Raw genomic sequence first — 25,800 nt, forward strand, 5'->3', positions numbered from 1 at the left:
GTATAGGTGCTGTATGTGTGAGTAAATATATAAACAAACACACACACACACACACACACACACACATACACATGTGTGTTTATATTATTAAATAATATAGTCGGTTATATTGGTTCATTTAGGAATGCTTTATGACGACGGCGATATAGTTTCGACGATTCTATGACTATGAAAATGGTGATTTTTCTTTATTATTACAAATATTCAGCATTAGCACATATTTATTTTCTACGAGACAACACACACTTCAAGGTTTTATTTTTATGTACTCAATAACCCAACATGCTTTTGTTAATATTCAAGAAATGTAACAATGCTTTAAAAAGCTTAATGGACTTATAAATCTTAAAAAAAAAATAAAGCTTCCTTATGATATAACTAGTTCAATTGACACATCAGAATAATATTAAAAAAACCTATCGTTAAATGTGTCATTGCCGAGCAAAGACCGATTATTAAGAGGAAGGTTTGGACTTTAGTCCTCTGCCATTGCGGGATTTTGGAAGCATGATGCATGTGAGGTAGAATATTACATACGACATAAACAGATTACCTTACGTTCTATTTCCTATGTAGGAAATAGACAACTTACGAAATGATTCACAAAAATACATCTTATCATTTAATACTAGTTTGTAGATACTTAACCATCTCGACTTTAAATTATTTACTATACTCATTATAATTGATAGTGTAATTGAAAACAATAAAGTATACTACATTTGTGTAAAGTCCACGCAAACTAAACATTAAAACGTTTTGTAATACTATTCATAAATGTCAAGATATTCACACAGTCTTTCGTAATTTCACCATAGTTTCCACATAATATTTAACGTTTAATCAAAATCAAAGTAGACTTCGTTCAATTAGGCTTGTACACGCACTTTTGAATATAAGAGCATTATATTAAAACAAGAGCTGAGATGGCCCAGTGGTTAGAACGCGTGCTTCTTAACCGATGATTGCGGGTTCAAACCCAGGCAAGCACCACTATATAAATGTGCTTAATTTGTGTTTATAATTCATCTCGTGCTCGGCAGTGAAAGGAAAACATCGTGAGGAAACCTGCATGTGTCTAATTTCATCGAAATTCTGCCACATGTGCATTCCACCAACCCGCATTGGAACAGCGTGGTGGAATATGTTCCAAACTCCTTAATGGAAGGGGAGGCCTCTCAGCAGTTGGAAATGTACAGGCTGTTACTTTACTTTACTTTTACTTTAGTATATTAAAACGTAGCGATTGAGAATGTATATTCTACCGAGAAGAACAGATCAGAAGTATTCTTCTTTATTGTTTTGTTTGTGCCAATAAGCCAAAGACTATTTGGCCAATGTTGCTGTTAGTTTGTACTCTTTACTATCAATCTAAATATAATCTATAATATCTATATCTATATTAATATTATAAATGTGAAAGTAACTCAGATAGAGTCACTTTCTGTCTGTCTGTCGATCTTTCTTTTCTTTGCCTAACATGCGACAGCCAACACCATATAACGTAAGTGAAGTCGCGGCAACTACTAGTATGGTCAATAAAATACAATTAAATTGATATATCCTCCCTCAATGTAAAAATACTAACCATGCTATTTTATTACTTTTTAATTTAGTATTGAGTTATATGCTATATCAAAATTGTTTAACAAATGCTTTAATTTTATTTGTTATTGGCAATGTTAGTAAATATGATTACTATACGTTCTAAATCCTTTGAGGTTTGCGATAACCTTTTCAAGAGCAATGTAGGCAATTCAGATAGTAATACAAGTGAGTCAGCGAGTCATTCAACTCGCATTAGGTTAGTAACACATTGTTATTTATAACAATTGAATTTATGGTCCAGTCTTAACACTCGGATATACTTTTTATCTTATCCGCGTAAGATCCTGGTTCTGACGTAGTTATTGGAAGGCCTGTTATCTGACACGTACCTTTTGTATGTGTTTGAAGGGTTTAAGAAATTTATTATAATAATAATAATGTTACCTTGGATACACTGAATTCTGGAACTATTCTAATTAATGTTAATGATTAGCTAATTTGAATAATTAATTATTATTTATACGTGAAATAATGTACTTAATTAATAATAAATTATACAATTCGATATTCAAGATGTTTGCTGTAAAAGAAATAGCCCAACAATTAGAATACGTGAATCTTGAACTATAATGTTATTGGCTTAATTTGTTATTACAATTATGGAGAAATAGAAAACCTGATGACGTCATTTTTATGTATGAGATGAATTTTGAGACGTTAGTGTTCACTAGCCGGCTTTGGGATTGGAGAAGCACGTTAGAATAAGTTCCAAATGTGTTAAGTGGTTTTTATTCCTTGCAGTACCAATAACTTAATATTTCTATGAGCAATTAACTCGGTAAGTCTTCCATATGCGTCGAAAAATCTCTGACTCATGTTTACTTTATAAAGCGCTTTAATGTCATAAATGCATGTTCTTAAATTTGATATGCATTCCTTTGCCTTCGTGGAATTGTTAACCGTACACAAGTGTCATTTTTAGTTTCCTCTAAAATAATAGTACCGATTGTAATACTTTAAAATAATTTTATATACCCAGTGATTTGAAAGGTTTATATATTATCCGTTAAATTATATTGAGTTAATAAATACATGAGTTTTTATATCCTTAATAGTATGTTATCAGCGTTGAGTTTACTTCATTACCTCTAACCATCATCTACAATATTATGCCTAGTATTTTTAAGATTAGCAGTAAATGAGATAGTTATATATTTTGGGGTCAGTCCTATAGAACACTTAAAACCACCAAATTCACAATTAACCCTCGTAGAATGCTGAATCAAAAGTTGATAAAACAAATACTTATCATTATTATTTTTGTTACAATTATAATAGATCATTATTGTTAATTGGCAATAAATTTGAAATTAAGTAACGTAATGGGATGAGTTAAAATTAAAAAAATATATTCGCTGGTAGGATTCGCGCATAAAAGGATAATTCGCATGAACTTTTACGGTCACTAATGGAAAGTTATTGCTCTATAATCTGTATATAGTGTAACAAGTAATTAATTAATTCGCTTTCAAACAATACAATTAAATAAAACATTAAAATAACAATTGAATCACGATTACTCTAGAAAGGAATCGTGCTTAGAATTTTTACAACGAATCCCCATTCATAATTATGCTATTGGTGATTACAATGCAATAAGTCATTGAATTAATCATCAATTGCGTGTGATAGTCCCTCAGTGAGTCAGGATATGACTCAAGGCTTCATCCCCGCTTGTTGGACAGCTTCGTCATACGACAAACAATGCAGGGGGTGTGTCAGTGATTTAATGGAACTATTACAAGATTGATTTAAATTTGACATGCATATGGTAAAATAATTGTCTATTTAGATAATATTCCTGTCATAATAATTATACTATTTAGATGACTTAGCTAAGTAAGCTTTATATCTTACTAGTTATTGTCGTCGTTTTTGAGGATGGTTGTCATGTGTTAGACAAAAAAGTTGACTATGTTCTTTCTCGGAGTTCAAGTTTGTTTCATGCCAAATTTCGTTTAGCGGTTTGATCGTGAAAGAGCCACAGACAGACAGAGTAACTTTCACATTTATAATAATAATATAGATTTGTAACGATACAAAGAGCACTTACTGTTTGTAAGTCCTAGTGAGATATTAAAACATGTATGTACGAAAACAATGTGACACATTTTTTTCTAAATCAAATGAGTTACACAATGGTAGAACTCATTCTTTAGATAATGATCTTAATTTTGATTTAACTTTGTGACTACGAATATTGTGTTTGTCCATAAAGGAATTACTAAAGTAGGTCACAGTGAGGAGAAAACATTAATATAAGATGTCGGTTAAATAGCTTTGTATAATAATATAATTTGTTGATAAGATATTACCATAAAATTATATATAATAATATTTAAATTCCTACGTGGCTCATACACAAGTGACTTGTTTTTAATTCAATTATTTAAATCTCAAAAGATTCTGGAATATCTTAGTTTAGTCCCCAAAGTTGGTGGCACATTGAATATGAAAGGAATTTTTAATATTCTTTAGAATGTCAATTGCTATGGGTGGTTACCATTTCCATGGATCATTGGCACGTCCTCTGCCCATATCATAAAAAAATATATTTCTGAGTATGTTCAATACAGTGTTAAATGTACCATCATATTAAATTCAAGGTAAATAACAAATTTCTCGAATAAGATTTGAATATCGAAAACAATTATTATCAAAACCGATAATAAAAAACGAAGATAGAGAAACATCGGAAAAATCGATGACAATACACAGAGATCAAATATTTATAAGATAAAGATAAATCATTGACATTGGCAGATATCATACAATTGAAATAATAAAATATTTTTTCTAAACAATAACACCGACTTATATATAATACAGTATAAATGATCACAAAATAGTAATAAAATAATTTGATTTAAACACGTATTATTGAAATCTGCCGATCGTATATAAATATTTCTACATTTGTTTTTCATTCAAAATTGTCCGACTTGAGAAAATAAGTAAAACACGGTACATGTGCCTATAAAATTTGAGGGTTCCCCTCGATTTCTCCAGGATCACATCATCAGACTCTGATATCGTTAGCATGGTACAATTCCAGGAGTATCCTGCTTTCTAACTAAAAAAAACATCAAAATCGGTCGGTCGGTAATCGGCAAACAAACATAGAAAATATATACATATATACGGGCCGAATTAAGAACACTCCTTTATTTGGAGTCGCTTAAAATTTTTTCTCATTTATACTTTCAAAGTCAAACAACGCAATATTAATAACGATGTTAACACTCGTTAATGTAAATATTACTCATTGAACTTGTAACCTCTAAGTCTACATTGTTTTTTCGTTAAATCATCAGAGATTCTACAGGAAACCCCTCACTGAACCAGTATTGCGATGACGGGAAGTGTGCGTCACAAAAGCTTCCAATGGCTGACGTAAAAATGACGAGTTCGAATATTTTTGGATCGTTGTAAGCGTGCGATGTTATCACATAAACGCAATAAATTTAACACAGGCGTTTGAGCCTCATCGACAATACTTTTCCAATGATAACAATACAATAGTCAAACTGCTAACAGACTATGTACTTAACACGGAAAAAAACTTTAGATAAAATTTTCTTTGTTTTTTAAATGCATGCAACAAAAAAGTGTTAGTATTATCGGACAGAAATGTAAGATTAGATGTTCTTCAGATTAAATGGCACATATCACAATAGATATTATTGCACTTTCTGATAATATAAATAAAGGCAAAAACGTTGTCAAACTTTATGTTATCGATTAAAACCAAATTGGCTCTTCGACTATTGCATCGTTAAAACGAGCTATAAGGACTCGGTGTTCTATATTAATGCTCCCCTATATCGGAACATATGTGCATGACTGACAAAAAACGGAACGTCGAACGTGTAACACCTGTGTCAAAAATGACTCATTATTCCACGTGAACACTTCGTTCATACGACCCAGCGTAATAAAGGAGCGTGTGAATCATTAACTGACTTCAAAAATGGAAGACGCGTTGTAGTTATGTATGTATGTACACGAATAATTTTTATGATTCTTGTACTAATAATGTAGTCAAAAATTATCCAGAGTAATTTAAATACAGAGAAGATTTTACAAATTAGCAAAAGTATTAAATTTAAATTTCAATATATATAATTAAAAAGTATTAGCAGATTCATTAAGTCAGTAGATTTAAACATAACATTTAGTAATGCTCAAATTTAGATAAAGTTTGTATGCCATTGTATAATAAAAATATAAAAACATTAAACCCTACATTCCACAACTGGATGAAGAGTTCTTGTCTTACACCCTCTAGAAATAATAAATGCCTATACCTATATGTCTTGTCAAATACGTAGGTATCGTGTCAAGTACATACGAAAAAATTTAAGATCTTTTTTACCAACGTTACCGAAGTGCTGTGTTCATATGTGTTAGAATTTAATGCCAAATATTTACGTGTTTTATGATTACGAGATGAATTTACGGAGAGTAAAATAAACAGATGAAAACTCGGTGGTGTTCCTACGGATTTTAATGCACGTTCTTTGGTTAACAACACGCCATTCGTGACTCGTTATGAAACTGCGCTAGGAAAGCTATACAAATGAATTAAAGTTTACTTTATTAATTTCAATGAGTTGGATATTAAAGTAATATATGATGCGGTAACGAGTATGCAATACATGGATAAATGTACAATTTTTTACTGGCATAAAAATAATTTTATTTCCATGATAAATGATGTAATGACCCCGTGACTAACTAAGTTCAAGCGGGAGTAACAGAGGCATACGTAAAGTAAACAACCGTTACATAAAAAAACGCCTTAAATAAACGTTTATTTACTAAGGATAATTGCGTAATAAATATTGATATAAATAAACAAACAGATAATATTTTATTACTCAATTAAATAATATTTAAATTATAGGTATTTTCATTAGGTATCTAAATTACAATTTAAACGACAAACATATTTTAAAAACAAAGCATGACTCATGGAAACTGTTTGTGAGCCGACTTAGCCAGCTGTACATTTTTCGCTCAAATATAAGCATTCTTATCAATGCCGTTTCGGTAATGCGGATGACTGACTCATCCTCGTATCTCGTCCTTGCTCGATTTTGTGTGTTTATATTATGGTTTTAATAAATAAATATCTGATAAACCTAATGAGCAAAGCATTTAATTTATTTGTATTGTCGTAAATTTAATTTTAACGTGTCCTTTAAATGTCACACGGTGGAAGGCTTCTCTACTTTCGCGGAGAGGTTTTGGAATTTATTCTAACAGCTGCTCTAGTTCGACTTTGTAAATGGACACGTGATCATACGTCATTCTACATATACACCCTCCATTTAGATAATATCCCTTATGACCACATTTTGCGCACAAATAAAACTCAGTAGTTTTGAGCGCAGAATCTTGTGCCAAGATCATAGAAAGAAATTATTTTATATATAATTATAGGTCCTTGAATAAAAGTAATTTAAAAAAAAAATTATATAAATAAAAAATAAACTACGAGACAAAATACAAACATTCATATGCAAATCCAGCGCTGTTTCACTCTATTTTTAAAACATTTTTGGTAAAATTACTCAGGAAAATATCGTCTGGGAGGCCTTCCCAGAGACGTGCGACAAGCACCGTAAAAGGCTTGCCGCAGAAATGTTTTAAAAAAGCACCTTAAGCGATTTCCGTATCACACAGGAAGTATTTCCGTGTATCCAAACTAAAGCGAATTGAAAAGGCAAATCTGAGATAAGATCAAATTTATATAATGCTAAATTCGTTAGTCGGCCCTCATATCGAATTAATAAAATGTGTCCGGACGCTACATCTGTCAAAAGCATTATTTATTTGGCGCATTCATTCGAAATAGTCAAGTACAGCTACTTTCTAAAATCTTACCAAAAATATTTACCTACTCACACTTACCAAAGACTTAGGTACTTATCCTTCTTAACACTAATAGGGAGTTATTCGGGCCTTAAAACAAGATTTTTTTCAAAATCTCACCTTTCGTTCGACTTCGAATCGAATAGAAGGATGTAAACAAATAATTTATTTCGAAAATCATAATAACATCAAACATTCAATCTAATTTTATACACCAAGGTTATGCTATAGGTCGGTGAGTTGTAGAATTCTTAAAATATATATGTAGTTGTTTTATTTTTACTGATATAATACAAAATATATTAAATTTCATTTTGAATAACAATTCATTAAAAATAAAAAAATATTAAATTTGATTGAGAAGTGCTCCGTCGATGATCATCGTCATAACAATAATAAAAACGAAAAATGATAAAATTCGTTCATTAAAATACAATTGAATGAACAAAAAGGATTTACATATTTAAAAACTAACAAAAATTAAAAAAAAAAACATAAATAAAATAAGAATTATTATTACATCGTTGTCTCCTTGTCAACGAAGATACAATAACATTTGTAGTGATAATTAGTATTCATTTGAAAAGATGGCGTCATCCAAGAGAACAGACTGAGTACATTCACCCGCTAACTTAGATCATCATAAGAGTTGATCTGCCCACTAACTTCTTTTAGAGATCAGTGCGAAAATGGAGCGAGACACCGTATATAGATTTATATATAAATATATAAATATAACATACGTTTATACCTATTTGATTTTATGACTTTGGCGAATATCATATCGTTTTCATGTAACATATTAATGATTTTTGCAAGCAGCAGGTTTCAGCCATATATCACATATTAAAAAATAGAACTCTTTAGTAGTAGTTTTATTCCAGTTTGAGTGTGCCAGTGTAATAAAGGGTATAAGGCATACATATCTTTTAATTCCCAAGGTTGATTTGGCGATGTAAGAAATGATAAGTGTTTTTAGAATCGGCAAAGTCTATGGACAGTGGTGGCCGCTTGCCATCAGGTGGCGCGTTAACCATTTTTCTTTCTTTGTGTAACGTTGTCATAGTGCGTTCAAAGGTGATATGCAATATCGATTGTAATAATTTTATTTAACATAATACGTTAATTGAGCTTGCAAAAGTCCTTAACCTTCCATGGAATTCAATTCATACCAAATTTCATCGATATCGATAGATACTTTCGCAACTATAATAGTAAAGTAAAAGTAAAGTAACAGCCTGATATTCCCACTGCTGGGCTAAAGGCCTCCTCTCCCTTTAAGGAGAAGGTTTGGAACATATTCCACCACGCTGTTCCAATGCGGGTTGGTGGAATACACATGTGGCAGAATTTGTATGAAATTTGTCACATGCAGGTTTCCTCACGATGTTTTCCTTCACCGCTGAGCACGAGATGAATTATAAAGACAAATTAAGCACATGAATCAGCGGTGCTTGCCTGGGTTTGAACCCGCAATCATCGGTTAAGATGCACGCGTTCTAACCACTGGGCCATCTCTGCTCTTACTATAATAGTGTTCAACTGTAATTATCATGTCGTATTAGTGATAATTATAAACTATCATATATGTATATAAATGTTTTAAGTTGTTGGTAAACCTGATATATAATAATTACATGGGATCGAGTGAGCCTTCAATAATAAATCCAATTAACATAAAAGTATTTTATTGCCTCAAATTGCTAAAGATTGCTTTAATACCTGTATAATACGATAAATTGTTTTTGTTTTTTAATATTTGAAAGAATTGCTTACGTGTACTTCCTGCATGTAAACACATAGTGGTTGAAATTTGCTTCCATGATGGATTTATTTAATACTGAAAAAAAAAAGAAAAACATTTGAATGATTCTTCATATTCAAAATGGCAGTAATTACTAATTACTTACCTAATTTAGTTTAAATAGCTATATTTACCTTATCTGGTAGAAATGATTTTTTAATTATAATAACTCAACGGTGTATTTTATATTAAACCAACTTAATGATCATATAATACTTTGCCTGAGGCAAAGGAAATACTGAATCAAATCAGAAAAGCAACATGGAAAAGATTATCTAAACAATATAAACAAAACAATTGTGTTATAAAACTATAAAAAAAATACTAAGAATAAGATGTATACAATAAATAAAACACTACAAATATTCTTTATACGTAGTAGAATAAGAGTTTATCATAAAACGATTATGTATTTTTAGAAAAAAAAAAATCTTGGTTCAGGAATTGCACTACTGTATGGCGTCTCTCACCAAAGAATCATCTAACATTTAGATGATTCATGAGAAATTTAGATTCTAAATTGATCGTAAAAACAATCATTTTTATTTCTTAACAAAAATTATATATATAACGTTAAGTAACATACTTATTAAATAAATGAAAAATATTTAATAATAAATTAAATTATTGCACTTACAAAAAAGCATTCATTATTTTATGACGTAAAATAACAAAAAAAAAAACAATTTCCCATTGTTCATCCCATTCATACCCATTTATACCAATATTAGTATTAATATTCCTTGCATTGTCCTTATGTTTTATTGTAAATGCGATATAATTTCGAAACATCTTATAAGGATTTGTAATCCGGTTTATAAATATTTTAATTATGCATTCAGACTAAGCATTCCTTGTCGAGCAAATTACTCATGCTTCCCTTTATCATTGGTGCAGTACTTTGGTCTATCTACAGCGTAAACGACCTCAAAACGGCATTCGACCTAGTCGAGTTCGTAATCTAACATAACGAGTCGAAATTTAAACGCGAAAGTTTGTTTCTATAGTCAGCTAAATTAAAACATTCCAATTTAAACTTTGGATACTTGTAATAAAGTTTATACTTGCGTAATATACTTAAGGACACGTGCGGAATCGAGGTATTAATGGAGTTCGTTTCATATAACAAAGCACTTTAGCGCTTTAGAAAGTACGTTCATATTGTGTTGCGTTTAGAACGGCACCCAAGCAAGCGCTTTATCGCTAAATGGTTTATTCCACCGCGCGATGACTCAAGCCTCGGTAAACAGTATGCGGGGCGATGAGTCACCGTTTTACACATTCGCGTATAGTGTTTGAGCCGTGTTGTCAGTCTACAGTTGGACTCGTCAAGTAGGCAACCGAACCGTTTTAGGCGTTTATATCGCAGGTTTTTACTGCCCAACGCCTAGACTTACACAAGAATTAACAACAAAAACATTAAGTTTATGGAACGAGAACAAGTAGTGTGAAAGTGTATTTAGTTCTAGTTTAGCGGTTTATATGTGTGCGTGTCACTAGTGAAACGGTCGATAAAGTTGATGGACGTTCTGTGCTATTTGTGAATTCCTTACATACTTCTATTAGTACTTGTGACAATGCCTTCTAACAAGAAGTTGATGTCGAAAATGCGACAAATAGCACAATGGATTTTGGTGGCGCATGTGGTAAGTAAAAGCTATTGAAAGAGTGCAGGTGTACTTACTATTGTTTTTGTGTGTATCCATGTATGTATATGATTACGATACCGACGATAGGAAGCAATGACTGTGTAAATCATTATCAATTTGTAGAACACTTATGCAACAAATACATTATACAAAATAATACAATTTATCTATGTAATTAATTAAGTACCTACTTCTTGATTTGAAGACGTATTATGTCGATGAATCATACAAAAAAATGTTGCTGAACGTGACCGTTTTGAACTTCGTTTAGTTAAAGTCAAACAAAATACGTACACATAGCTACAATACTATAATAGTAGGTGTAAATAGTTCGTGTATCTGAAAATATATCCATTAAACTATTAATAAAAAGCAAAACATCGCATCAATGGTTTCGAGATTTGAATTAAATGCGTATTCTTTTTCGACCCCGCATTAAATTACGTTATAAGAAAGTCGTAGATTAAAATGAAGTAGTAGATATTGATTACAATCCTCTGGCCAACCCCTGGGTTGACGTAACTTAGTTACAAGTTCCGAGAGCAAAGTTTGTACGCTGATAGACGCAATCTTTTTATTGAAACAAAATAAAGATCAAAACTACAAAGTTAAAGCAATTTCCCATCAAATGTAATTTAGATTTCGAACTCGAATTCCCATTTTTAATGGTCAAATGTTAATTTGAATATACAGTAATATTTCAACAAATTTAACATGTAAAATATCATATGCATTTACAATGATGCAGTTAGAAGTATTCCTAGTTTACAATAAACATTTATTTTCGTACCATCCGGTGTCCCGTTGATCTGTCTTGGGAAAGGCATTCACAAATAGTGATCTCAGACAGATGAGAAAAGTATGAATAAATACAGCTGCTGCTGGAACACAATGACACTATATTTTCTAATTCCATTCCCTAAACACGTGTTGTGTAATACTTACCCTTTAAAGTAGAGGAAACATTCCATGAAATTTATTAAAATCTGCATAGTAAGTGTTAATGACAATATTTGAAGTGAATGTCCTTTTAAAGGAAGGACGAAGTTTCTTTCATAATTGCTCCCTTCATTGAAGCATTTGTAAGGGTCTACTTAAGAAGACCCTCGGTCCTTTAGGCGATTTGGACTTGCAACTTAGTAATTAAGCTTATTTCCCATCTCCGCTTGTTTTCATTTGCAACAATTGTGTCTAATTTTGTCACGTCAGTACTCTTGGTAGGAAGCCGTACTTAAAGACAATTCGTTTTAATTAATAGTTAAAATTTAGTTTGTCTGGAATGAGTTTTCGTGTACGTTTAAATAAATTTCTAAAAGTAAATAGTAGAGAGCATGTATCAGACATTAAGGCTTACCGTCCAATAACAGAGCATGATTGAAAAGCACGTCCGCGATGCTTGTTTTGAAAGTGAAAAGAATAAAAGACACTGTTTAACTCGGTTGTGTGGAACCTGTTTGCTGAACGTGACTAGACAGGAGTTCACTACGTAAGATTGACCGCGCCAATTGTGGATGGGGAAATTGCAGTCCAACCAGTCTGTTAATTCCTGCAGACATTTAGCCGCTGAATTACATTATACTCAAGTTAGAAGGTTACGAATGTATATAAAGAATGCTACTCATCTCTCTCGTTTGTCTCGTTTGTCTCAAATAATTTAAAGTTAATTGTTGTGTCAAATATAGTTGATTGATATGATTATATTTGTAAACAAAAACAGCACAAAGCAGCTGGTGAATCATCTCGAAATGAATGTAAATCTTAAGTGATGTAAATCGTTTTTAAAATGTTTGGATAACCCAGCATTTTTTATTTTGTAAATAAATGAACATTTATTTTATCAACGAGCTCGTATTATATACATTATGTTTCGGTATTTTCAAGCAAGAAATATCTCTAGATAATTTTAAATTTCCTGGGCCTTGGTCGGCTTTTTTTATCTGATGTAATATTCGCAGTCGTCTGAGATTTTTCCATACACAACCGATGACTGATCAAAGAAGCATTTAATGTTTATGTTATACGACACTGCAGCGTACTATTTTAGGCTGGGTAGCCAGGAGGCGTGTCTCCGGTATTTATAAATCGCCCGGCTGACTCATGTGGCCGTCTGAAAACTACATCTTGTTCCACATCCTTCATTCTGTTGGTATTACTCATAGCGGGCGAACCCGGAATCACACTTTCTCTATACCTATAGAAATATTTTTTGTTCATCACCGCCTACTCTCTAGAGAAAAGTAATTATTCCTTTCATATCATTGATGTGTTAAACTTGTGAGTATTTATAGACATCTCATGATTTGGAGACCTTTCTGTTTTAAGCATGATAGACAATATGTTATGTATTTTGAATCGTAATTTATTTTAATCGAAAAGATACGTCAATCATTTACATAGACAGTGACGTATTATATTAAAGACGGTGAAAATCGTCTGTTTATTTATATGAATTATTTCTTTATAAGAGGACATTAAAAATAATTCAATGCAACTTTTTAATTTTATGGTTTACATTATTTAATTTATTTAAATCTATATTACATACAAAATAATATAAGGTCCTATGTTAAACGACTTTGGTCAACCTGCATATGATGTTATACGTATTAAAAAAAAAAAAACATTAAAGCAATATTTAAGGTTTGACGTAAACGCGCAATTGATTATTATTCTTTAATCAAAACAGTACGTACGTAGCAAATCAAAAAGCAATTAGTTCGTAATATGTAGGTAAGGTTATCTCGTTAAAACATATGACGTTATTTATATAGTAAACCACAAACGTGATACGGTTACATTATTTTGTTATTATGGTTTTGTGAAAACATGTATGTAGATATTCCTCTAGTGCAAAATTTCCATTTGATAAGATTATACATTTAAATTTAGAAGCGATAGGTCTCCATTATTGAATATAAAAAATAACTATAAATTATAATACAAATATTTATTAAATCCTTGATGATTTTAATAAAACATTAACAAGTTTTAAATTCATTCGAAGCAATTTGAATGATAATTCTCATTAAGCCTTGCTTCGTATAAATTGTCCATGTCGTTGCTACAGGAAGTTAACTATTAGTATTATACGTGTAGTTGTCGAGGAAGTGAGTTGTAGTTTATTTCCCCATTATGCGATGCGATTGATGAATAGCCAGAAGTGAACATGTGTGCTTGAGCAGTTTCAATTTGATCCCTCTCGGCTAACCCCTTCCGATTCAATAGGAACATTGATTTGAATTGGTAAATAAAACGAAACGAATAATGCCCATACACATCACTATATAAACCCGAATGATTTTATTTTCGTTCAAAAAAAGGATTCTTTATTGCTTTATCTCGTTAAGATAAACAACTTTCGAGTGGAAGTGAGTCACTATTTTTAATCATAACCTTGATAATTTATGAAATTTAAGCGAATAGGAAACAGACTTTTTTAATTAAAGCTTTTATAATTATGTGCGTGAAAACGCTTCGACCGACTCTAATTAAGCGTCGAAACAAAATATGTAAATAGCGGAGAAAATCTCGTAGACATCGCAAATCAAAACGAGGGTGGTGCGACCGATGTTTAATTATGTAAATAAATTTTCATGCGTAGGAAGGAATCGTTAAACAATGCGCCAGATGAGGCTAGCCCTAGCCTCCAGTCAATGGTAAAAGTTTGAATAAAGAACAGGCCTGGGGCCAGCTACAAAACCGGCTCACAATCCTTTTATTTTATTTATAAAGTCACCCTCGCGACGTATAATGACTGCTTGCACGTTTAATGTATTTAATCAGTTTTTGTACGAAGATTGTGGGTAGACGAAATTTCGTATTGAATGATCTTGATCGTAACGTAGGATGAAAGAGATCTTTATAGTGTTTGGCAATGTTATTATGTAAGTATTACGTATTGATGTCGTTGAATAAAATCTCATTCAGGTTAAGGTTTCTCGAGATTTAAAGCTAGTAAATCCTAAACACGCCCTTAATGAGGGCTTAAGACCCTTCGTGCCCGGAGGCGCGGATGTTCAAGCTCATCACGGGTCGACCTCTTTGAAACATCATTAAATCTATGAATTAAATTAAAAACAATTATATCTGTACTGAATATCTCGATTCCCTACTATGAAATGGAGCTGGCACCTTTACATTTGTCATTTAATCAATACAAGCCATTATATAAATACAGATTACTTAAATAAATAAGTTATCTCTCCATGAATAGGGCATTGTCATGACCGTGCTAACTGCTCGTAAGAGTGTATAGGATTGGGGTTTTTAAAATAAATTATATCGATAATGACTAATATATATGCTATGTTAACACTTTGTAACTTACATGTAAATTACGTTCAAAATTTAATCAAATTTAACTTAAAGTGTTTATATCGACAATCGAAATAAAAAATAAAGATTTCAAACTGCATATTGTGGTTTGGTGTTTGGTTGAGCTGAATTTACTACACTAATGTAAATAAATACATATTAAACTTTTTGTCTCGTTGTGACTTTATTCAACAAGGTACTTTATCGATAGTTTTTCATTCGATGATGACAATCAACTTAAAATTCCGCGCATTTTTATCGTCAATATATACATAGTTTGTCTTTATTCGTAAATAGTAATGTTATATCTATTCAAGATTCTTCAACAAATAACGATTTGACTATGTACAATTTTTTTTATTCTATCGGTATTAACTTTTTATAAGCCCAAGAGTTTATTATTTGTTCAAAGTTATAACACATTAATTTCTAAGCGTTTAGTATAAATGTAAAAGCGTTGATGTTTGCAATAAAAAATGACATTCCGAACTAAATTTGACCAGCCTCTGAAACGTTATCACCTCATCGTATCGTCAATGCAAGCACAATATCTCATAATATTCTTTATGCTCCCTCTCATAAACAGAAACGTTCCCCGGTAATGACACCCCGTCGAGGGGAAAGAACGTCTAACCGACCGTTACGGTCGGCGGATATGTGACCGCTGCATTTTATTACCACTTTACTCTGCCACATAATCGACCTTCATGATGAAGGGCTTCCTTCCAACTAATAGTCACTTGGTATGCGGAATCCCTTGTTCTATATTTTAGTATTGTAGCGTGGACTTACATCCTATTGATCCACAGATAATAAAAAAACAAGTGACAGCTTTGTAATTGATGATTGATATTGAATAACAGAGTTTAATAAAATTAATTTGTTTCAGGTTGAATTCTTAGAGGCTTATTGTACACCACGCGACACAGCCAGACGATCGCCGCAGCGTAGTCGCCGGTCAAGGGAGCCTAGACGGTCACCCGACACATCCAGATGGCGTTACGAGTCTCGTCGTCACAATTACGACGTTGACTCAAGACGACCATACGAATACGAATCAAGAAGATACTTCGGTAGAGAATACGACGCAGATTCTGGAAGACGACCCGCTTTTGACGCGGAGTCAGCTCGTCGAAGAGCAGATTACGAGTCGGCAAGAAGGACTGATTTCGACTTGTCAGCTCCTGAAGTTACTAGACGTAGTCCCGAAAGTGCACCCGAAGGTTCGGCTGATTCTCCGCCCGAACCCGCGCCTTCCGCGCCACTGCGCCAAGAGAGACAATCCAGACATAGGGCGCAACCATATTACGAATCTGGTGAGTTTATTCGTGATTCATTTTTTACGTAACTATTGCAATCGTTGTGACAGATGTTTACTCTTTAAAGAATCATATTCAAAATTATATTTAAAATAAACTAGTGATATTTAAGGAATGGAAATGTAAATCAATTCAAATATAAACTTATATGAATAGTAATTTAACTTTTATTATATAAAGGCATAGTACAAATAAAAAATATATTTATTTTATGTACGTAAATTCTTAGTTAGGATTGTACCCTCGCTCATCTCCTAAGACCGCACAAAGCCTCTTTTCTCGCACAACAATCGCGGTTGAGACTTGTTACGGCATTGTTCTCGAGATGGTATCTAGTCCTGTCCGTTTGTCGTAGAAATGAAAAGAAAACAGCTTGCACGCCATTCCTCGTTACACACATTCTCGGGTGGGTTAATTAACTTGTTCACAATTTCATTTTTTAAAAAGTAAACTATGTCAACATAGTTTTACTTCGACATGTAAGTCGCTTAACGAGAACTACTTTCTTTTATAAATCGGCACAAATAAAAGCCATTAAACCAAGAATTGAATTCTTTTATAAAGCGAAATCGCCATACGTATATCAAAAATGGCATATTACTATATATGAAATTTATGCAATTTTTTTAAAATGTATTTATTGATATGATATGATAAAAATACAGATTCAAAAATTTGTGCATTTACGTATTTTTAAGTTAATATACCTCTAATGTTATAAAGACGTTTTAAGCTTCCATGGAATATCCACAATTAGAGCCGAGGTAATAAACGCCGCACTAGGCATCAACAACAATGGCGACTTTTAATCAGCCTTTTTTCTGCTAGTTCGTCTAGACTCGGAAAAATGTCTCGACATAATAAACAGTGGCTTTTGATTTGCAATGTCGTTTGTCTATGGAAAGATTTTTCATTTTATCTTGATTAATATGAGTTTGTTAACCACTTACATAATGAGAATAATTAAAAGCACACAATATTATGTCCAGGAATAAATACGTACATAGAAGAAGCATTTAATCTATAATTTTACTTTCGAGAGCATACGATTATGTCTCAAATATTATGTTACGATAAAAGTTCCAACTAACTTTTGGTTCAAAACCGTGTAATTTTAACTTAACTGTTAAATAGCTTTATTCTAAACCGGCGCCTTTGACATTGCTTCAAACGTTTTTGAAAGACATTTAACACGTTAATCGAGGTAATTCAACAAATTTCGACTCGTAGGGGCTCATGTCCATTCACGTGGAAAAGCAATTACGTCACGTAATGACGTCACTTTGCAACCCTCTGCGCTAATGGACAATTTGCACTGTTTTCGTATTAGTTACGAGGAATAAATATTGGTATTTTTCTCGGTAACAAACCCAATAACAAATGATGTATCTATCAACTGATGAACGTAGAAGTACAACATGCTAGTTGTAGATATTTCTCTCATCTTGGGGCTTTAAATCCAGACTTTTTGTGCTCAACATGCATTCAGAGATGTGCCTTTGTTGTGCGAGGCAAGGAATTTTCATTAGGGTATTTCTATTTGCCTTTGAAATAACATTAGCATCGTATGCACGAGTTAAAGGGGATTTATTGCATTCATTAACCTTAGCGTTATAAGAGTACTTGAGTTAATCTCAAAAAAATGAAAGCGAACGAAATAACACCGCAATGATTTTACATTTACAAACGCTTCATGATTCTTTGAATACGTTAATTTAACACGATACGTATAAATTTAAGAATTAATTGTAAAATCAGCCCCAAATAATATGACTCAATGATCTTTACATTTTCATATTTTTATCATTCATATTGAATATCATACAATTAAAAAAAAAAACAATCGCACCTTTTAAAAGTTTAAACGAGGAACTTTACTCAAGAAATAGCAATAAGATTTACTCAAGACTTTTTTTTTTAATAATAGGGGAACATTTTTCCATTCTTTATGATTGACTGCTTTCTTGAAGGATCGTGAAAGTACAATTCCGGACGCTCATTTAAACGACGCCACTTGAGACTAACTGCGGCCTCAGACTTACGGAACGTTTACGAACCTACTTCTAGCTCGCTGCCTTCATTTTATCTTCTAAAAGTCTTCCAATTTTGTGGCGACGGTTATACGCTTTGCAATTTAAATAATTTTAAGCACAAAATTTTCGAGAAAATGTGTTTTTCTACAAGCATATGAAGAGTTGTTAAAATAGAATGTTTTCAAAGGCACACATATAATATGAATATCTGAAATTATGTCTAATTGCGATTATTATTGTTTTAGAATCGAGCTCAGAAGACAGATCATCATCAACTGAAGGCGAAGAGGACGAGTTTGGTGAATTTGATCCATTTGCAACTGCGCCATCCTTGCATTCGCCAGACAGTGGTCGGTCTGATCCACGATACGCAAACGCCCCTAGACGAAATCCTAGCCCATATTATTACGGCGATTTGTTCAAAACTGCCCCGCCGCCCCCTGCTCCTACAGCGCCGACTGTTTCATCGACGTCTTCGTCTCGCGGCCCACGGTATAGAAAGTCAGCTAGTCTTGACGCTCCTCACGTTGCTCAAAGACCAAATCTGCCTAAAAGATTTTCAGTGGCTGAAGATGGATTCCGTGAGCTAGAGCGATCATCATCATCGTCCGGCGAGAGCGCGTGGATGCCGCCAAGGCGTCGCGGGCGCGACGCGGCCGGCTGCGCGTGCGCCGCGCCCGAAGATGTAGAGGAGCATAGATCTTCTCGTAGCGTATTTTACGTGCCGGCACCTTTGCCACGCTGGCCACAAGAAATGACCACACGACAGATATACGAAACGGCTTTTGACTGTAAAATAGCACGTTCTGATGATGACTTAGATGATTTCGATCGCGTTAGTAATCATCCAGCGCTCTTGCAAGCTGAGGAACGCAAGGTTATATCATCTGCCTCATCTGCATTTGAAGCTGTAGAACGTAGTGAACCAGATTATAAAGGTCGCCGTAAGGTGACTATGAAAACTGATAGTGTTCGTCGTTCAAAGATTCCAACTATTCGCCAAAAGAGAGAAAATGAGAGCAATGCATCGGCACTCTCGGAGGAGATGGAGAAAGTGCATATTGAAGATGAAGATCGGACGTCAACATCTCAACTGCCGTTACGCGGTTATACTCCTTCTCCACCATCTACCGCGCCATTACCTACAAAATTTCAACAAAAAGACGGATCTGCAATGAATAGTATAAAAAGTGCTCCAAACTTGCCTCAAACCCAGCCATCACATCCCCGACTAAAAGACTTAAGACTGCCGGTAAAATCTCTACGGGCTAGGGATACACCGACCAGTAGTGACGCTAGTATGACTGACGTTAAAGCATCTGTATCTACAGAACTTGACGTTGGACAACGTTTGAGGGATTCCAGTCGTGAGTCTCGTGATGGTGATGATGAAAGGGTGCAATCAAAAGACGGTATTTTTTTAGAGATTAAGGGTCGACCCACTTCCGATTCTGATACACCCGAAATGAATCGGTACAAGGGGCCTAAGGGGGTCGGCCCTATAATGGAGTTTAAAGGCAGGCCCGGAGTAGCTCGTCCACGTCGAAAGTATTCAAGCACCGAAAGCATGGCAACAAGCAGTAGTGGAGGAAGTATGGAGTCACTAAGAAGCAGTAACAGTGAAGGAGACAGAAGTAGTAGTAGTTCTGAAAGTCGTCACTCATCATCTTTAAGTTCACATAGCTCTGACTCCGGAAACGTTCCATTCATTAAATCACATCATATGCAGCTTTCGGGGTTTGGACATCATCCGACTAAACTACATATTTTAAGTCCTATATCAGACAAATCTTCCCAGGAGCCAGCATCAGAAACATCTGATAACAATAAAAATAATAACTCACAAAAGGTATCACCCGAAGATGGTGATATGGGTAACACGACAATACAAACTACTGTTGAAATTTTACCTAAGCCGAAAAGGCGGGCTTTACAAAACAGAAATTTGTTAAATCTGACGTTTAGGCATTCAACTCCCGGTGACACAGAAATACAAGGATCTGATAGTGGTATATCAATTCATTCAAGAGAAGGTGTAGATTCGCGAAATGCATTTATAAATTTCAAAAACAGCAATACAGAAGAAGAACGTAAAGATGACGCTGTTGATCTTTCTGACCTTCCGTTTGACATGCCAAAGTTACGAAGACGTCGAGCTGAAGCTGAAGTTGACCTTCGCACGTTGCCTTTTGATATGCCTAAATTGAGACGTAAACTACGTGGCCAGTCGTTGCAGCTGAACAATGATTTTGGAGAGGCTATTTCTAACGCTTCTTCGAGTCAAAGCGTTCAAGATTTAAACCAAGGTGAGCTAATTTCAGATTATAATATACATATAAATACATACATTAGCCAAAAATAATTACAGCGCAATTTTATCTAGTAAAAGCTTATTACATCACAAGGGTTTTAACATGTCAATTCTATAAGAAAGAAATCTGTAGAGGGTCTGTCGTCTCGCATTTTCGAGATCTGTCGGTAACTTGAAGTGAAGTCTACTACCAAATTATGCCGATTAAGACGTATGACTTCGAATTCTTTTATACAAACTGCTCCGACGCCCTTCTAATATTTAATATACTTGAGTGCTCTTTGTGGGAACTTTTCCCTTTATGTTCTGAGCAATTTGTAAACGTACAGTTGAGTTAAGAGTTTAGATAAGTTGCATTTTGACATTTAATGACCTTTGACTTTTGTGAGTGCATTTATCTATCATGATAAAGAATCTTATTACTTAAAATTGTATAGATTATGTTTATGTAAACAAAATATTTTCTTTCAGGAAAAAAACATCGTGAGAAATTGACTTTGAATTTTGAAAGTGGCACTGGTAGCTCCGGCAGTGCGAAAGGATTACATTTGAACTTGGGACCTATAGCGCCGCCACGGGACCTGGTTGATGCCACTCTTCCACTAGACCGACAAGGGTGAGTTGAATTTATACTTCTTTATGTAACAATGTAACACACAAATGCTCATATGTATGTCATAAAATGAAATATGTCGTGTTCGATTGTCAACAATAATGTATTTTTTTTATTTATTTCAGGTGGTATCATGGAACGTTATCGCGTTTGGAAGCTGAGGGATTACTGAGAGATGCCGATGAGGGAGCATTCTTAGTAAGAAATAGCGAATCCGCTAAACACGACTACTCGCTTAGCTTGAAGTGAGTTTCGGACTATTTTCTACCTCAAATAAAATTATTAAAATACTAGTAATAAAATTTTCATACTTGTCAAAACTGTTTATGTAAAAATATTTTATATTTTGTTTTTCCTTCTAGATCCACCCGTGGCTTTATGCACATGCGGATATGTCGCGGGGGTGACGGTTACACTTTGGGAGGGGCTGCCACTGCCTTCCCCAACGTACCCGCCCTAATGAGACACTACGTCACGGCTCAAAGGCTTCCAGTTAGAGGTGCTGAACACATGGCTCTATCGACTCCACTGCCAGCTGATATGCTTTGAAATCTTTGGGAAACATTGATTGGTATTAATCAAAGAACCCAATGTATGGCGTTCTTTCAGCTTCTTTGATGATTCGTTCGCTTTGTAGGAGCTTGGACGGTACAAGTATACATTTCGTAGCACTCAGTTAACGGTTCAGTGAGGAAATTGAAGCTGTACGAACGGCCACGTGTATGTAAATAAGACGCAATAAACTTTGAGTTTTGTGTCGAATTTCGTTTTTGATACTTAAGCGTAAATATAGCAGCAGTTATTTATTATATGTGAATAGTTTTAGTAACCAGTGAAAAATACCAAAGATGATATACGTACATAGAAACTATTTTCTATGGAGCTTGCAAAATGTTTGTTCGCTCGGAACGTTGTCATATTATGACGGCGGTACTCACCGCTAAGAGCTAGTGCTTATATTATTACGAAAGCCTCAACAGCATTAAAAATATAAACATATTTTATTTATTATAAAATGTAACTTTTTTTTGAACAATAATATATTTAATCCAATAAAATGGACCATTAAAAAATAGCTCGAGACTTTAATAATTAAGCGCTCGCTTTACACTTATGCTAGTCCCAACACCGCAGCAACCTGTATTGATATTTAAATTATTATGTATGTAATTATTAATATGAGTTCCACGGTAACATTAGATTTAATTTCAATTTGTATAAGTAATTTTATTTACTCAAACTCATTATAAACCAATTAGTTTTGTTAAGAAAATATACAACATATATCACTAGGATCAGATACGTCATATTCAGTATATGATAAAATATGGCAAAAATCAATAGAGCCAAGTATATGTCATGAAGGCCACTTAAACGATATTTAATAGTAATAATAATTTAAAATGGTTTTGTTTTAATTTTTTAGCTATCTTAGCAGCTACTTGTATAAAGGCCTAAAAGCAATATGCTTAACTTAATATTATTATTTTTCTTCTAACACTTAGATAAAGGCAAGTATATGTTATGCTTTTGTATATGCCGTTTAAAAATAATTACGGATCCATAGATTAAAATGAGGTCAAATATAATAATAAAACGACTGTCTTTTATTAAATAGAACAATTTGTGAGTGAACACTGTTATCACACAATACAATCTACAGTTTATTATGGACCTTATTTCTATAATTAGAAGGTTGGTTTTCGCTTATAAATACCATAGTGACTCATCGACTCATAGTCACGAAAATCGTATCGATTTGAAAAGGAACAAACTGGTACACGAAATGTGACACTCCTTCAAGGCGGTCTCTCTATTCACGTATTTTCTATATTTAGCAATAGTTATAAGATCAATAAATTTTGCACCGTAGCATAAAACAATAGTTTTTCATCAATTTGAGCTTTAGTAAGTAAGTACAGAGTACAATCACTGTTATGATAAATATCTTCAATATGTAATTTAATGAAAGTCCATGTGTTTACGATAAGGGACGTTTAGAAGTACTCATTAGATAACTAGAAAGACCATTTTGATACGGCTTTCATACTGTATTTATATGAAAAAGCGTAGCAAACATTTCAATTTTACCGTAGGTTACTCCGATGTTATATGGCACGGCATATAATTAAGATCATAGAGAAGAATGCACATGTTATGTAACATTCACATTGACTTATTTATATTTTTTGTTATATTAGAATTAAGTAGGTTTGTAAAGTGTTTATGGGCCCCTGGTATTTATAATCCATAGATAAGTTTTTTTTTTTCATTTAAAACTGTCGCTTTATTTTAAAGAACTTTCAACACAAGCGACGTTTTCAAGAATATTTAAAATTCAAGTGATATGTTTAAAACATGAGATATGTTTCATAAAGTTTTTGTTCACGAATAACATTTCTAATAAAGCGACGGTTGAATGAAGGTGTCAGCTATTATTTCTTATCGTTCTTTCTGTGATTTAGTTTGATAAAATGAAACGCCAAAAATATTAGTATGTAATTAGAAAACTTTGTGTGGAATATCGCTTTATTGATACGATGTCGAAATGACATGAATATTAATGAAGCAACGTGATCTCATATTTCTTCCCTTGATGTTTCAGTTACCTTAGATTTAATTTCGATTAATTTGTACCTGATTTTGAAAACTAACTATGTTGTTTGAGACTTAAAATTACGTTTTAACAGATTTATTTTGTTACTAAGTAAGACACATTAGTAATAACTGTAGTTGTGTATGGGAACGAGCGAATTTCAATGTAATGTGAAAAATAATTGTATGTATTTTATTCAACCACCGCAGAGCAGCTTGAGCAAGCGTGCAAATAATTTTTAATACATAATTTAATATAAATTTTTATCACTAAGTGGATAAATTTATATGAACAAGATTAAACTATGTTCATTTATTATCTGATACACCATATTTGGCCCTTGAGATGTGACGTTTTAATGTTTCTTTGTTTGTATGGGCTATTGTGTTTATTCGATGTACATGCTTTTGTATTTCAGCATAGTCTGTAACAAAGAGACACGAGTTTTTTCTTGTTCATGCATTTATTTCCTTTGTATTTAAAGTAGTAATTGCATAATGGAAGGTAGAATAATAAATTCCTGTTGGAAGTTTTGAAGTGTCAAAATTTTTTCATGAAACGACGTAGGTTCGAGTCGTATGTTAGGTAAAATTATAGCTTATCGTAGTTATAATCAATTATAATTTTTGAAGGTGTAGTTTGAAATGAATGATGAAATAAAAAAATATTAAAAAATTATATTAAATTTTATTTACCCAAAAATCCTTTACAGTTTATGATTATATAAGCGTGTACTTAATATAAATTAATATCATTACCATAATCATCTACTACTGTACAGCAATTGACAGCAAGGGTACCTTTAATCATACAAACTATGAATTTGTTGTTTTAGTAGACATTTTTAGATTTCATAAAATGATATGGTCAGCAAAAAATGCTGGTTCAACATACAGCACTTGTACTTATGTCATAGAAGTACTAAATTTTTATAAGGGGACAACTGAAGACCATGAGTAATACCAGATATAATAGTAGCTTTTACCATTTCTTAATAAATTAATTGATTGTATGTATTTTAAAATATTATGTTATCTAATAAATAAGATACACAATTTCTCAACAGAAATAGAGAGAAAACTATGGTTCAACAAGGAGCAAATATTAGATAAATTTCTAATTGTGTCTTGATATGCTTAAATTTGCCTAAATATATATAAAATAATATGTTAACTTAGACATCAGCCCCATACTAAAACTACTGAAACTGGATGGAAATAAAACATTTTGTTGGAATTATAATATTAAAGAAAGATTTAGTAAATGTAAATAAAATATTACAAAGCATTAAATTTCAATTTATCTTACTTTTTCTAGATAGTTGTAGGTTTACTGAAGGAAAAAATAATGTTTTTTTTCATGTAAAATTATTTATATTTTTAGTAAAACGTTGGTTAGAAGTTAATTGCAAATGTTCTAATATTATTTTGTTGGAAACTCAAAAAATAACAAAGTTTATTGTTTACTATTTTTATTATTTACTAAATTACCTCTGATTTCTCTACTTTATATAAGGTGTCTCAAAAGAAATTTTATATTTAGTGGATCGATTAAAAAAAAGTAAGCCGTATATAGAAAAAATGTTTATTAATTATTGAAATACACTTTTTGGGGATTTATATCTTAAAAATGATATCGTCTAAATGTAGACCCTCGCGTTCTCGGCACTCATTTAA

General features: G+C 32.8%; 1 protein-coding gene across 2 annotated transcripts in view; it reads left to right on the forward strand.

Moving 5' to 3' along the window:
* Positions 1-24,802, forward strand: part of LOC124534565 (serine/arginine repetitive matrix protein 2) — a 175,095-nt gene extending 150,293 nt beyond the window's left edge. Inside the window, exons 1-6 of one of the 2 annotated variants that reach the window (XM_047110475.1) lie at positions 10,563-10,935; positions 16,142-16,568; positions 18,850-20,910; positions 21,387-21,531; positions 21,654-21,773; positions 21,891-24,802. In XM_047110475.1, the coding sequence (XP_046966431.1) occupies positions 10,867-10,935; positions 16,142-16,568; positions 18,850-20,910; positions 21,387-21,531; positions 21,654-21,773; positions 21,891-22,077 (3,009 nt within the window). In that variant the 5' untranslated portion in view covers positions 10,563-10,866 and the 3' untranslated portion in view covers positions 22,078-24,802. Of the gene's footprint in view, positions 1-10,562; positions 10,936-16,141; positions 16,569-18,849; positions 20,911-21,386; positions 21,532-21,653; positions 21,774-21,890 lie in introns of those variants that run through there. The other variant, XM_047110473.1, reaches the window with a different exon arrangement.
* Positions 24,803-25,800: the final 998 nt, after the last annotated feature.

This window comes from Vanessa cardui, chromosome 13 (genome assembly GCF_905220365.1).
Source record: "Vanessa cardui chromosome 13, ilVanCard2.1, whole genome shotgun sequence".
Taxonomy (NCBI): domain Eukaryota; kingdom Metazoa; phylum Arthropoda; class Insecta; order Lepidoptera; family Nymphalidae; genus Vanessa; species Vanessa cardui.